We start from the raw sequence: 14,994 nt of genomic DNA, 5'->3' as shown, positions 1-14,994 counted from the left end.
AAATGTTAATTTTACCCTGCATTATTGATCCGAAATCGGTGTAAATATTGCCCTTTTTAGGTGTACTGGGGGTAAAAGTTACCCTTTTTCATGTTAATTTTACCCTTAAAAAGGTGTAAAATTAACATTAAAAAATGTTGATATATTTTTACACCTTAAAATGTTAAAGTTACTAGGAAAAAAAGTTAATCGCACCCTCTTTTTTTTCTCAGAGTGGGGTAATATTACTTATTTGAAGTTGAAATATCTACAGTGTCCTCAGTTATAGTCTTACTAACTTATTTTCTGAAGCTGAACTCATTTTGACCTTTCATTTGCTTACCATCTTCAGTTTTGTGTGACAGGTCAGCAACAAAATGTCGTTCGCAACATTTTTCGTTTCCAATGTGCAAAAGAATATGTTTTAAAGTAATCTAACTCTAGTAAGAATCTTATTTTCTGAAAGATATGCTATTCTAGTTTGTATATTTCAATTAAAAAGTGTGAAAAAAAATAAAAGCATGAGTTTTAGAAGAAAAAAGGAAGACCGCCTGTGGGCGGTCTTATTCGTTTAAGGGTAAAATTTTCAAAAATTACCGATTTTTTTATTTAATTGTTTCGGTTGTTCTAGTATAATATATTATTATTTTGCAATATATTAATCATGGAACACAATTGAGATTACACGAAGACTGTCCAGAATGAGTAAAATGGTCGATTTCTGTGAATTAAGCGAAATTGAAAAAGAAGCAGACTTCAACAGTCATGATTAATTCCCTAATTCGTCCTTTAATGCCCCAGATCGTGAAATAAAAGCAGAAGATGAGCAATGTATTTCAAAGGACCTTCAAATTATACAAGAAGGTGACTTTTTCATAGCTGATCTGTGACCTATTCGGTAAAAATCAGTCTTATTGAAACACCTTGAGCTTCATTAACGTCAAATTATAAAAATTATAAACGTTTTTTTCCTAAAAATGATCATTTCTTAGATAATCATAGAACATTCATCCATAAAAAACGTTTAAAATTAATTTATTTTACTATTTGTTCACTATTTTTCAATAAAAATATTTCAGTCTTTTTATGTCTTAACTCTTTCGTCTCTTTTGGGACGAGAGTACCCAAAGCAGCATATGAATGTTCTGTGAAAAACAATGTTTTTTAAGTATTCAGAATTGATAAAAATCCGATTCTTGTAGATGATTACAAACTATAAGGATGTCCAAATGTGAGATATTTTTTGTAGGACCTCAATTAATTCCTGAGCTTAAATATTTTTGATTAAAAATTGTGAAATTGGCTTGCAGCATATGCTGCGGTCCGGAAAGAGTTAAACCGATATGACCGCCTCCAGGCGGTCTTTACCTTTTCTCACCTGGCGCCCAAACGGAAAGAGATAATGAAGAATGGATGGTATTTTTCAGTTCAGTGGACCATTAATTACCCTAGACAAAATTATTTAACTACTTTTTTTTGCATATTAAAGAAAACACCGTTAGAGGGTTAAATTTTTCTATTGAAAATTGATTTTATTTATTTTTTATACTTCCAATTTTTTTAAGCTAAACCGTTTTGGTAAAAGAAACTACAATGATCAAACATAATATTTTTTATTAGAGTGAAAATTATCTGTCATTGGTATCGTTAGAAAAATTACTTAAATTTTTGAGCTATTTTTGTCCCAATCGTACATAGAGACAAAAAAATACACCGAATCAGACTTTGTGTTGGCTTTCCGAATGTTAGATGTAAGGCGTTTCACAAGTTTTGTTTTATCAGTTTCATTTTTATTGCTGATTTTCGGTCATCGAAATCTGTCTCGTCGTTAAAGGGTTAAACCTGAAACTGCTATCTTCAAAATTTGTACAGAGCTTCAAACCTCTTATCAAATTTAAGTAAAACGAGTAAAACCCAAGAAAAAGACAGGTGTGAATATTTTTTATATGATTTTACCATGAAAGACAAACATTGTGAATTCAATAAAAGCTATTAAAAGAGACACTTTGAAACTTTTTATGTTTATCTTTCAACACTACCGTTTATTTTTAGCTCAGATCCACCCACTATTAAATAAGTAATATTTGCTATGGATTTTTTTCTTCAGTTTTTTTTCCTCCAAGTTTATTTCATCAAAAGTTTATTGTTGTGACTTAAATGTTCAAGAGCAACATTGAGATATATTTTTTTTTGTAGATGCCAAAAAATTGTCCTTGATATTGCTTAGTGTTTCATTTGCACCACAATTTGCAGATCGATTTATTTGAATAATATATTTATCTGGAATTTCTGAACTTTCTAATTGAATTATGAGCATAAGATATAGATGAATTTCCCAGTCATGTGACCATGGTAGATGAATAATATTGAAAAAAGAATATTTTATTCTATTTTTCTTCAGGTCATATTGATGATGTGAAGCAACAAACGGCGTGTGATGTTGAGGATGACTACAATGAGGAAGATGAATTACTTTTAGATTCAGAACCAGTGGCAAATATTATTTCACGCCTCAGTGATTCGCCCAAGTGTCTCTCATTCACTGAATCCGGAGAGATTGAGACAATCCTAGAGTCTAGTAATATCTTTAAGACAGGCACTGAGCAGAGTCTCGATGATTTATCGCTCACAATTAAGGAATTAACAGAGACAAAATTCATGACATCAGCTGAATCAACGCAGAAGAATATGGCTGAATTGACAGCACTCCTATCGCCAGATTCATGCGTTGAGGAAATGCCCAAGGATTTGAGTTGTAAGCCAGTTAATCAACAGCGAAGTCCATCGCCAGCACGGTCAACTTCGAGGGGTTCTGATACAATTCAATCCCCACAGCCAAGTGGATTGCCTCCAATTCCACCATCTCCTGACATTTATTCCCAACACAATCGACTACTCCAGAATCTAACCACAACGTCCCCGAAGGCAGTTGATGGGAACAGGAGGAATGCACAGGAGAATCAATCTCAGCAACCAGAACCTCTGAATTTGGGTGTCTACAGGAAATCAGCGAGTCCTACTGTTAGTTGTTCCGAAGAGGCCAAAAATCTTCTCAATGATCTCACAACATCCGATGACAGTATCCTCAGTGAGCCTGCCAAGAAGCGTCTCAAGACAGACACCTTCAAGTCCGACGATCCAAAAGTCTCGCACACTGAAAAGGTGGGAATGGGAAAGGATCCTGATCCACTGACACAATTACGACTACTGATGTCCAATAGTGAATGGAAGGTTCCTAGTACACTTCTTGTGCCAAAAGATCGTCTCAATGCTGTTCTTGCATCACCAGCCAGAGAAATTCCCCTTTTACTAACCACGCGTCCAGAATTGCGTCTCCCTGAGGCTTTTGCATTTCCCACCATTCTTCAGGATCCAGACATCTTAGTGGTGTCCCTCAGTCAATTGGAAACGATTCTGGAGAAGCAAGATGAACTGTTCAAATTGAAGGATGCCGAATCGACGCATCAGAAAAAACTCCCATCGGCAAAATTCCCCTCAATGCATCACAATACCGAGATGCCAGAAAGGCAGAGGCATCCTCCAGCACCGACAATGAATCAAATTCCCACAGGTGGAAAATTCGATGTTGATCCTGGAACACTAAACATTTTCAACCAAATGCTGTGGTTGCCGTATTTCAATCATTTACGCAATCAGAACATGGGAGATTTCATGAAGACACCGAATCTCAGAAATGTACCAGGAAGCTTTCCCGATCTTCTGATGCTGTTGGCTGCACAGAACAATCTCACCGGAGCCATGTCACCCAATTTCATGGGCTGCAATAGTCCATTGGAATTGGCTCTGTGGCAGGAGGCAATGCTGCAGGAGAGTAATCTCAATATTCAGCAACTTCAGCGACTCAATGCCGAACGACAGTCAAGCAAGAAGTACCCATCGAAGCAGAATCTCACAAAACTCCCACAGTATCAGCAAAAGACGCATCCAATGCATTGTATGACGAATTCTCTGGGAAATTATCGATTTGCTGGACAACATCTGCCACCACAGAAGGCAACCAATGCAGCTTTTCCCACGTCGCCGACCTACCTGCCGCGGGGGTGCAGTAATTTGTCGCCACATGTGAAGAATTCCCTGCCATTTGTTCATCCGCAGCATGCTCAAGGTGGCAGCAAGAAGAGTCAACCTCAATCAACTACTCAACTCAACAACTTTCCAGCCCATTTTCCAGCAGCTTCATTCAGCAAGAATGAATTCAGTGAGATGAATCAGCACAATCTGCAGAAGGTCAAGGAGGACGAGAGAGCGTCGAAGCATAAGTATCAGAGCTATCAAGAGGCTAGGACAAAGGCAGCATCGTGTCAGTCTCTGTTGAATCTCCTAAATCCATCCGGTGGTGGTTTTGGGCAGGAGGACAAACCCAAACAGATGCACACCACAAACACTGTGACTAACTCCTCAACTGTGAGTAGTCAGGCTCAGCCAGTGTCGCAGCCCAAGCTCAAGGTGAAGTCTGGGCAGCATCTTCTCGATCCAGCGGCCATGCAGAGGCGTCTTCTGGCCACTGATGATCTCTCAGAGGTTGGCAGCACAACTAGCACGTCAGATGATGGACAGGATGCCAATTCATCTCTCTGGCATCCACTTTTTGGCAGGTAAATGGTTCTTTTATAATTTATTTTCTCTTTTGGGGTACAATGCTAAAAGAAATTGCTTAGAATGAGACCTTAGGGCAGAATTACATTGACAATAAAATGCTCGCCGTAGCTTCACCGTATTTCGTTAATTTACGCATTTTCATTGGGATTCTTACGCAAATTCTCGATTACCATATTACCTTATCTTATACTCGGTAGCACTAGGTGAAAATAATATAAGAAAATTGAAGAAAAAAAACGAAAATTCGATAAACGGTGAGCAAAAAAAAAAAACTGTAAGAGAAATTATTCGTACAGTTTTTTTGCTCACCGTTTATCGAATTTTCGTTTTTTTTCTTCAAATTCCTTATATTATTTTCACCTAGTGCCACCGAGTATGAGATAAGGTAATACGGTAATCGAGAATTTGCGTAAGAATTGCAATGGAAATGCGTAAATTAACGAAATACGGTGAGCATTTTTGTGATGCAACAATGTAATTCTGCCCTTAATTGGAATATTATTATCCCTTCACTATTCTATTAGGACAAAGAAATCTACGAAAAATATTAAGAGTATCCCTTCGTGATCTTTTTTCTCTTCGTTCATCTGAAACCGTGAAGAAATCTCAAAGGATTTCTTCACGGTTCCATCTCAAGGATCTCAAGGATGGTTGTGAGACTTGATTGAAAATTCTCGAACTATAATAAAAACGATTAGAACATCAAGAATAAATGATGAACTTAGGGAAAGGTGACCAGTATCTGAAAGTTCAATCTTTCGAATATTTCAATTTTTTCTTTGTTTTATTTGATATTAGAAAAAAATGTTCAATTATTTAAGATGGAAAAGAACAAAAGAAAATTACAAGAATTTAAAGAAATGCAGGAGTTAATCTTCATGATTTAGCTGTATTCATTCGTTTTTGTTTTTTTTTTTTATTATTTCTAATTTTTCATTTCTCTCTCCAATTAATCTTTCCTGACTCAGCCGTACAATATTGTTGAGATTTTCTATGTATCAAGCATACATTGACAACCTTTTTAGCATACTTTACCTTAAAGTAGAATTATTTTATTTTTTTATCTCAATAACGGATATATTGTATACTGTTGGTGTCTATATACGTAGAGAAGGACTCTAGGAAGATTTCTTAAAATAAACCATATCCTCATCACATTTAGCTCTCCCAACAATTTTCAATATTTTCCGATTTAAATCCTTCAATGGGAAGAGAAGAGACTAATCCGAATCCTGTCAGACCACTTCCTTGTTCTGATAAGAATATTCCTGAGAATTTCAAGGAATTTGGATGGACTCTCAGCTGTTTTCACGGCTTCTTATAGTAACAGTTCTTTCGAGCCAGCAGGCTTAAGGCTGTAAACCCCAAGGGGAACCTCGAGAGAGTTTTAAACCAAAACAGAAATAAAATTCCTGATCTTGCAGTCCGGCGAATAAATGCTTCTAGAATAAATTCTTACTTGCTTACTTACTTATCCGCCGTTATGTCCCCTTATTGGCACTGAGTGAGAGAAATCCGAAAAAGTTTAAATAACATTCCGGAAATGTTAATTTTACCCTGCAGTATTGATCTAAAATTGGTGTAAATATTACCCTTTTTAGGTGTATTAGGGGTTAAAGTTACCCTTTTTTATGTTAATTTTACCTTTAAAAAGGAGTAAAATTAACATTAAAAAATGTTGATTCATTTTTTCACCTGAAAAGTGTTAGAGGAAAAAAAATTCTCATTGGGGGATCAGCCCTCTTACTTCGAAGGCGCCAAGTGGCGCGCTCCTGCGTCTCAGCCCTCACGAGGTGACTTTGCCTCATGTCCACGTAAATCGTGGATTTCGACAAAATTGGTGGTCTTCCCGGACCCCTCTTCACCTCTTCAATGTCCATGGTGCACCGGATAACGTGGTCTTCGTCACTACGCATAATGTGGCCGTACCACCTCAGCCGCCTTTTCCTTGATTTTTCCGTAATGTGTTGAACCCCAAGACTTTCTCTGATGCGATCATTCTTGACCTTATCCTTCAAAGTCAGTCCCATGGACCACTTTAACATACACATTTCTGCTACATGCAGGCGGTTGCCGTGAAGCTTTTGGAATCCCCGTCATTCAGCACCATAGAGCAAAGACGGTAGCACCACATAGTTTTGTAGACCAAAACTTGTGCCTCTGGAAGAAATTTCTCTACAGAATTTTACCCAAGAATTATTCCTAAATAATCTGCCCTCGATCGTAAAGCTTCGTGACGGCATTACTTGTGGCCTGTCTCTACTTATGGCCACGTCGCATTTTTTGCCAGAAAACGATTCCGAAAACCAAAAAAAAAACATGCAATATACTGTTAAAACCGTTAAAACACATAAAATATTTTTAATTTTGAGGTTTTTCAAAATCATTTTGTGACATTGTAAAGTTTTTTGCGGGGCGGCCATAAGTAAAGACAGAGACCACAAATAATGTCGCCATCCTATACGTTTTTTCTGCCGGAACCTTGCAAAATTTTTGATTGATCTTTTGGGTTGAGAAAAAATCTTTCGTATACCATAATTTTTTTAATGAGGCCTTTAACTTTGAAAAAATCAGGATGAATAAAATTGTCTTGCTGACTATTTTATACAGATTTCAAACTCGAAGTTTAACCGAGTTTCCGAATGTCTCAAAATCCTAAATTTAATTTTAATTGTTTTTCGAAGTTTAACGGACTACTTGTTTTTAGTATTCGTTCTAGATAAGAAATGGCAAAATCTTTATTAATCAGTAAAAAATTCAAATTGGTCAGTAAAAAATAAAATATTGGTCAGTAAAAAATCAAATTCGGTCGGACGAAAGTCAAATTTGGTCAGTAAAAAGTCAAATTTGGTCAGTCATTTTTTTTAAATCAGTAAAATGTTAAATTTAATCAGTGTGGAAAATTAAATATGATCAGTGAATAATAATTTAGTCAACAAAAAACTAAAAGGAAATCAATAAAAGTTAAAACTTTGCATATCTGAATAAAAAGTATTGCACATTTCGTATTGCGGAAACTTCGTATTTTAGTACATTTCGTATTTTACCATTTCGTATTTCATATTTTGTCTTTCCTAAATTTTGTACAAAAACTAAACAGATGCTACTGATAACTTTCCAAAGCATAGAAAATTTCCCTTTGCCTCAACAGGCGATACAAATAACTTACCGCAGCACAGAAAATTTGATTTTTTACTGACCAGGTTCTTTATTTTTTACTGACCATTTTTTTAAATTTTACCGATCAAATTTCAATTTTTACTGATCAATTTTGATTTTTCTCCGACCGAATTTGATTTTTTACTGACCAAATTTGACGTTTTACCGACCAAATTTGACTTTTTACTTACAAAAATATACTCTGATAAAATATGATTTTTTACTGACCAGATTTTTTTTACTGACTATATTTTATTTTTTTCTGACCGTATTTTATTTTTTACTGACCGTATTTGATTTTTTACTGACCATATTTAATTTTTTACCGATTTTTTAAAGTTTTTTACCGACTATATTTAATATTTCACTGACTATATTTTATTTTTAACTGACCACATTTGATTTTTTACTGACGAAATTTAATTTTTTACTGACCAAATTTTATTTTTTACTGACCAAAAAGTCGCAGCCAATAAGAAATTGGAGAGTTAAACCAAATGGCTGAACCTTAGGTCCGAAAACAGTATTACGGTCAGGAAATAGTTAACAAAACTGCTTTTTGACCCATATTTTGTACTGTTTTAAATTTGAATAAAATATTATTTGTCTTATGGCCTCTACACATTGGGAGCAATTTTTGTCAAAAATTGCTTTTTTGAAGGAAATTCCCTGCAGCGTTGTAGGGGGAAACGTCAAATTTCTGTCAAAAACGCAATTTTTGACGAAAATCGCTCCCAATGTGTAGACGCCTTTAAGGCCTCTACACATTGGAAGCAATTTTCTTCAAAAATTCTCATTTGAAAGAAATTGCTTGCAGTGCTGTATCTGGAAACGTTAAAATTCTGTCAAAATGCCATTTTTGACAAAAATTACTGTCAATCTGTAGAGGCCTTTAAACTGCTCCATGACTTTGCTTAAAACTGTTCTTCACCTGCAAGCAGAATTTTCACAACCATCCTAGCATTCATCCAATGATAATATGTCTCATTATTAACAAAAAACTACAAGAAAACTATTGCAATTATGTTATTTAAACATACTCATATTAAATGCATATTTTAGAATAATGATTATTCTCTTAATTTGTTGATATTTGAATGTGATTTTAAACCATTTCAGTCCGCCGAAGAGTGGAGGATACATCAGTCCGTGGCAGTGGACAACAGTTACGATAGCAGGAGAGTGACAATCGAGGGCTCCGACTGAGCCCGCTACAAATAAAGGTCACAGTGTTCCTCCCTATCTCTACGATAGTCTCTACCAAGGTGGTGAGGGTTTGGGAATGAATCCACCCTTCGGTAATCCTTCCCACACAAATAAATAAAAAAAGAAAATGATAAGTAAGAGAAGTGCATGAAATATGGAAGAAATGATGAATTTATGAATGGCAAATGATTGAGAAATCTTCACAAAATCATTTCTTTCAGTGCGAAGTAAACTTATAACAATTGATATAATCTCTAATGAAATATCTTCTCAATATTTATTCATATGTTTTAGTTTTATTAGAAGCAAAAGGAAAACAAAAAAAAAAGGAAAAGGAAAATGGAAAAGAGATAGATAACACACGTGAAGGAAGAAAGAGAAAAATTGTTAAAAAAAAAACCCAAAGACAGTTGAATTATATTATGAAGTCTACATCTATATTGATATTTTGTGATAATTTTGAGGGCAATTTTATTATTCATTGATGAAATGTTGACGTCACCGTGAGTGTGGTGTTTTTTCTTGCCGCTGGGGCAGGTCAAAAAGTGTAGAATGGGAAAAGAGGTCACACGACGAATTTGCGGGAGTTCTTTTGGGGTGACACGGTGTGTGAAATGTTTTATTTCATTTGTTATTGATTGAAAAAGAGAATTGAGGAAATGGAATCTTTTTTTCAAAATATTACTGAATTTCGATCCCGACACTAGACAAATATTTGTATTATTATTAAAAAAAAAAACAGAAAAACAAAAGGAAAAACTGGAGAAAAGCATAAGTGTATGAAATATTGAAATAATGATGAAAATTGATGTTAGATTGCGTATAAAATTAAGACAAAAAAATAGATTACCAAAAAAAAGCATGATTTAAAACGTATGTGTGGAAAAAAATCACGGAGTTTAAAGAGAAGAAAACACCCAAATTTTATCGTCTATTGAGTGATATTTCAGTTACAATTTTAGCGGAAATTTCTCTTAACTGGAATAGAGTTAATGTAAAAGATATTTAAATGGAATTAGTCATCAATTCTTAATAACTCTTTCTTATTAAAAAAAAACACAAAAATCATAATTAAGGAAATGAAAGGTGTAATTATTGAATGAAATGTCGTATGAACAATAATCAAATTTTTAAGACTTTCCTTTGGCATTGCCTGACTTTTTTTTTCAAAGATCAGTAGAAGCTTTTAATTTTATATTTTTTTTATGCTTTTCGTAGATCTTTTTTTATCTCCATATTGGGTCACTACTCAGCAAGAATCTTTGATATAATTTAACATATGTTTCATCCTGAAAATTCATGATCTGTAAAAGCCGGAAGAAGATAGCAAAACACTTGGAAAAACGATTAAAAAAAAATTGAAGGAAAAACATTCTGCAGGATAGCTATTCAACATCAATCATTTTATTCGCAGTTCAATGAACGTTTTACATAAATTATGCAATATTTGCTTCAGAATGGTGAAATGGAATTAGCTTTAGTAAAGCTAAGTGCCGTGTAATGCATTTTTCTTTGGCGAATAATACCTTATAATGCGGGATATCGTGAATATTTTGCACAAGCTTGTATTTTGGGATGGTTATCTCAGTTTCTGTTAAAGATATTTGGGCGAGTAAGCTCTTGTGAGAAAGCTTGGTTCATTAGCTTTCAAAAACCGGCAAGTCTGTTCCTTTTGGGTGAAATCATGATCATCCATTACCATTTTTGTGGAAAGTGATAATGCTATTTTTGTTTGTTTAATTTTGGAATGGTAGGACGATCTTTAATCTCTCGACGAGTATTAGTCAGGCTTCTACAGTAATAAGGAAGCTTGACAGATGCGTGGTGAGAAAATCTGATGAGCTTAGTCGTTCGAGTGAATTATCATTTTCAAAGCTGTATCACTCCTAACTTACCCGCCCGGTGATTATGAGATTCACTGGTAAAAATAAAAGGGTCACCCCGATGATCCTTTGAAAGGGTCACGGTTTTAACACCTATTTAACTCTGGAATAAACGAACAAAAACAATGAAAAAGTCATCTTTGGTGTTCGCTCAGATGAGAGAAATATGATAGGGCACACAGAAAAATTTTGATTCTACATTTAAGAATATATAAGATTCTGGGAACTTAAATTGAACGTGAATTCCCGAGGCGTTTAACTTTAGAAGCTCTGAGCGAAAGAAATGGGCTAGAATCCCTAGCTCTTTCAAGTTAAGAGATCGGGAACTTAAGTTCAGCATTAGCTGGAAAATGAAAAATGTCTACGGAGTTCCAAATTGCAACTAAAACTAAATGTTCAAGCATTTAGAATTAGGACATTGGCATTCATTGGATGGAATTTGAAATTAAATTCCTGGGTGTTTCTGTTTAAGAATTTTCCATTTTTCTGTGTGGAGTAATAAATTTACGATAAAATGTAATATATCGTGATAAATGTGCACACAAAATTTCAAAAGATTCAAGTGAACCTTTCAAAAGGTCAAATATGATCCACTTTTGTTGAAAATGGCCAATTTTACCCTTTTATTTTTACCAGTGTTTGGGTAATGATCGAAACAATATGATAACGAGCAGAAGCGTAATGGACGGGCAGTGCATTTTCGCCTAAGAAAAGCGCTTTTATTGGCTTTTAAAAGGCCTTCTGTTGAATCTTATGAGCTTTCCAAGAAGTCTGAAATCAGTCAATTTCGTTAAAAAAAAATATGATAATTTTTTTAAAGACTCGGCTCATAAAATCGAATATTGAAGAATTCAAATGGATTTTTAAAGAGGTATTTGGGAAGGTTTCTAATCATATTTTCTATGCAGCTACAAAAAAAGCTTTTAAGAGCTTTCTAGTCCCTCCTGAAATAATCAAAATCGGTTTAACATTGATTTTTTGTGAATTTCTGAAAGAAACTTTGCAAAAAATGTAATTTAAAGTATTTCAAATTGATTTTTGGGAAGACTGGGAAAAACTTTTGATCAACTTTTGTCAAAAAAGCTGCAATGTCGTCTTAAAAAGAGCTTTGAGGGTATTTTTCAAGCTTTATACTCTTTCCCAAAATAATCAAAATGATCAAAATAAGTTTAGTATTTAATTTTTGGTGAATTTTTCAAAGAATCGTCCCATAAAATCTAATATATAAAATATTTCAAATTGATTTTTGAGAAGACATTCGGCAAGCTTTAGATCAAATTTCTTCAAAGAAAGCTTTTAGTTATCTTAAAGGAGTTTTTAGGGTATTTCTAAAGCTTTCTACTCCTGCCCATTATAATCAAAATCGGTGGCTTGATGGGCTCATTGTTTCACATCGAATTTTTTGGTGAATTTCTGAAAGAAAGTTAGCAGAAAATCTAATTTAAAGTACCTCAAATTGATTTTTTGAATGACTTTGAGAACACTTTTGATCAAATTTTTTTAAAAGAGCTTTTAGGGTCCTTCTCAAGCTTCCTAGTCCTACCGAAAATAATCAAAATCTGTTTAACATTGATTTTTTGGTGAAGTTTTCAAAGAATTGATGCATAAAATCTAATATAAAATACTTAAAATTTCTCTTCGGGAAAACTTTGAGGTAGCTTTTGGTCAAAAACTTTCTCAAAAAGAAAGCTACAATGTCGTCTTAAAAAAGCTTTTAGGGTCCTTTTCAAGCTTTGTAGTCCTCCCCGAAATAATCAAAATCGATTTAATATCGATTTTCGGTGAATTTATGAAAGAAACTGCAAAAAATTCATTATAAAAAACTTCAAATTGATTTCTGGGAGAACGTTCGGCAAACTTTAGATCAAATTTTCTCAAAAAAAAGTTTTTGGTTACTTTAAGGAGTTTTTAGGGTATTTCGGGTATTTCTCAAATTTTCTACTCTTGTCCATAATATTCAAAACCGGTTTGACATTGAATTGTTTGAATTTTTGAAAGAAATTTTACAGAAAATCTAATCTAAAAAACTTTTAATTGATTTTTGGGAAGACTTTGAGGAAGCTTTTGGTCAAGTTTTCTAAAAAAAAAATCTACAATTTCGTCTTAAAAGAGCTTTTAGGGTCCTTATCAAGCTTTATAATCTTCCCCGAAACAATTTAAATCGGTTTAACATCGTTTTTTTGTGAATTTATGAAAGAAACTGCAAAAAAAAAATATTATAAAAAACTTCAAATTGATTTTTGGGAGAACATTCGGCAAACTTTAGATCAAATTTTTTCAAAAAGAAGTTTTTGGTTACTTTAAGGAGTTTTTAGGGTATTTCGGATATTTCTTAAACTTTCTACTCTTGTCCATAATATTCAAAACCGGTTTGGCATTCAATTGTTTGAATTTCTGAAAGAAATTTTGCAGAAAATCTAATATGAAAAACTTAAAATTGATTTTTGGGAAGACTTTGAGGAAGCTTTTGGTCAAATTTTCTCAAAAAAAGCTACAATATCTTTTAGAAAGAGCTTTTAAGATATCCCTAAAGTTGTCTAGTCCTGCCTGAAATAATCAAAATTGGTTTAAGATCGATTTTTTGGTGAATTTCCGGAAGAAACTTTGCAGAAAATCTCATATTAAAAAACTTAAAATTGATTTTTAAGACTGAACAAGCTTTTGATTATTTTTTTAAAAGAAAGTTGCAGTGTCGACTTAAAAAGAGCTTTTACGGTATCCCTGTAGCTTTCTACTCCTGCCCATTATAATTAAAATCGGTTTAGCACTGATTTTTTTGGTGAATTTCTGTAAGAAGCTTTGCAGAAAACCTAATATAAAAAACTTTTGATTGATTTCTGGGAAGACTGGAGAAGTTTTTGACCAAATTGACTTAGAAAAAGTTACAATGTCGTCTTAAAAAAGCTTTTAGGACATCTCTAAAGTTTTCTACTCTTGCCTGAAGTAATTAAAATCGGTTTAGCATTGATTTTTTGATGAATTTTTGAAAAAGGCTTTGCATAAAAAGCTTATGAGATTCTAGAACAGAACCCTTAGATTATGGTCAGTAACTATCAATTTTCAAATGTAAAGTTTTATTTTAAGTTAAATGTTGCAAGTTTAAAGTAATTTCTGATTAATTTTGCGCTTTTTTTACTGATCGAAGTAGAATATTTTAGTAGAAATTTAAGTAGAAGTTTAAGTTTAAGTAGAAATTCTTTGAAGACTCGATTAAGCTCATGCAAAAATATCCGATTGAAGCTCTACTTGCGTAATTTTTGGCAACCTATATCATATTCGAAGAATATGTGCAGTTCATGAAACTCGAATAAAATTAAATAAAAAACAACATGAGAATTAATGATTGGTTGGTGGAGAATGTTGATTAGAAATTCTGCACAATATTTTTCTGTGTTAATTTCAATCATTCTCTACTTGTTATTAATTTATTTAATTTCATAACTTTTTTCAGTTTAACCGTGTTTATACTCGTAGAATGATATGGAACTAGATTATTTTTTTGCAATTAAATTTTTAATGATATCTGGATAATTCCTCATATTTAAGTGCTTAAACATTGAACAATTCAGGATGAAACCGCAATTCTAAGATCAAGTAGCTGAGTAGAGGCACTAAAACGATGCTAAATTACTGGAAATGGAATAAAAAATCACAATAAGGGAACAGTGCAAGAAAAAATTCTCTATTAATATTGTTTAATTTTTTTTGGTAAGACTGTGATGAACGGATTGCATAATTTCTCTATAATATATTTTTTTTAATTTCATTCTGGAGCAATTTCTGTTGACAATACCTATTTTATGCCTTTTTTTTTTAAATGAACGTGCAAGAAAGAAATAATCCTATTGAACTTATGTTATTTTGAGTCATATTTTTATTATGTATTTTAAATATATATATAATGTACCTCCAAAATGTAACATGTGTAGTGAGAATAATCACCCTTCCTCTTTATGTCATGTATAAATTACATCTCCTAATAGGAAAATGAAGAAAAAAATATCTCTAAGACATAAATTAATTAAATAAATAAATTATACTCATACTGGGCATCAATGTTGCTTTCTTTACTTACCTCTTCCTCGATATGTGTCAAAAGTTTCTGTCCAATGGTGTTCAATGGGGTGAATTATGAATTGCAGCGAAT

The 14,994-nt window shown here is 33.3% G+C and overlaps 1 protein-coding gene across 1 annotated transcript in view; it reads left to right on the top strand.

The window, feature by feature from the left end:
- LOC129802825 (uncharacterized) overlaps positions 1-14,897 on the top strand; it is a 30,563-nt gene extending 15,666 nt beyond the window's left edge. Inside the window, exons 3-4 of the mRNA XM_055848933.1 lie at positions 2,381-4,595; positions 8,878-14,897. Of these exons, the coding sequence (XP_055704908.1) occupies positions 2,381-4,595; positions 8,878-8,944 (2,282 nt within the window). The 3' untranslated portion in view covers positions 8,945-14,897. The remainder of the gene's footprint in view (positions 1-2,380; positions 4,596-8,877) is intronic.
- The last annotated feature ends 97 nt before the right edge of the window (positions 14,898-14,994 follow it).

The sequence above is a fragment of the Phlebotomus papatasi genome, chromosome 2 (genome assembly GCF_024763615.1).
Source record: "Phlebotomus papatasi isolate M1 chromosome 2, Ppap_2.1, whole genome shotgun sequence".
Classification (NCBI taxonomy): Eukaryota; Metazoa; Arthropoda; class Insecta; order Diptera; family Psychodidae; genus Phlebotomus; species Phlebotomus papatasi.
The sequence above is the reverse complement of the archived record's forward strand: the minus strand, read 5'-3'. Positions and strand labels throughout refer to the sequence as shown.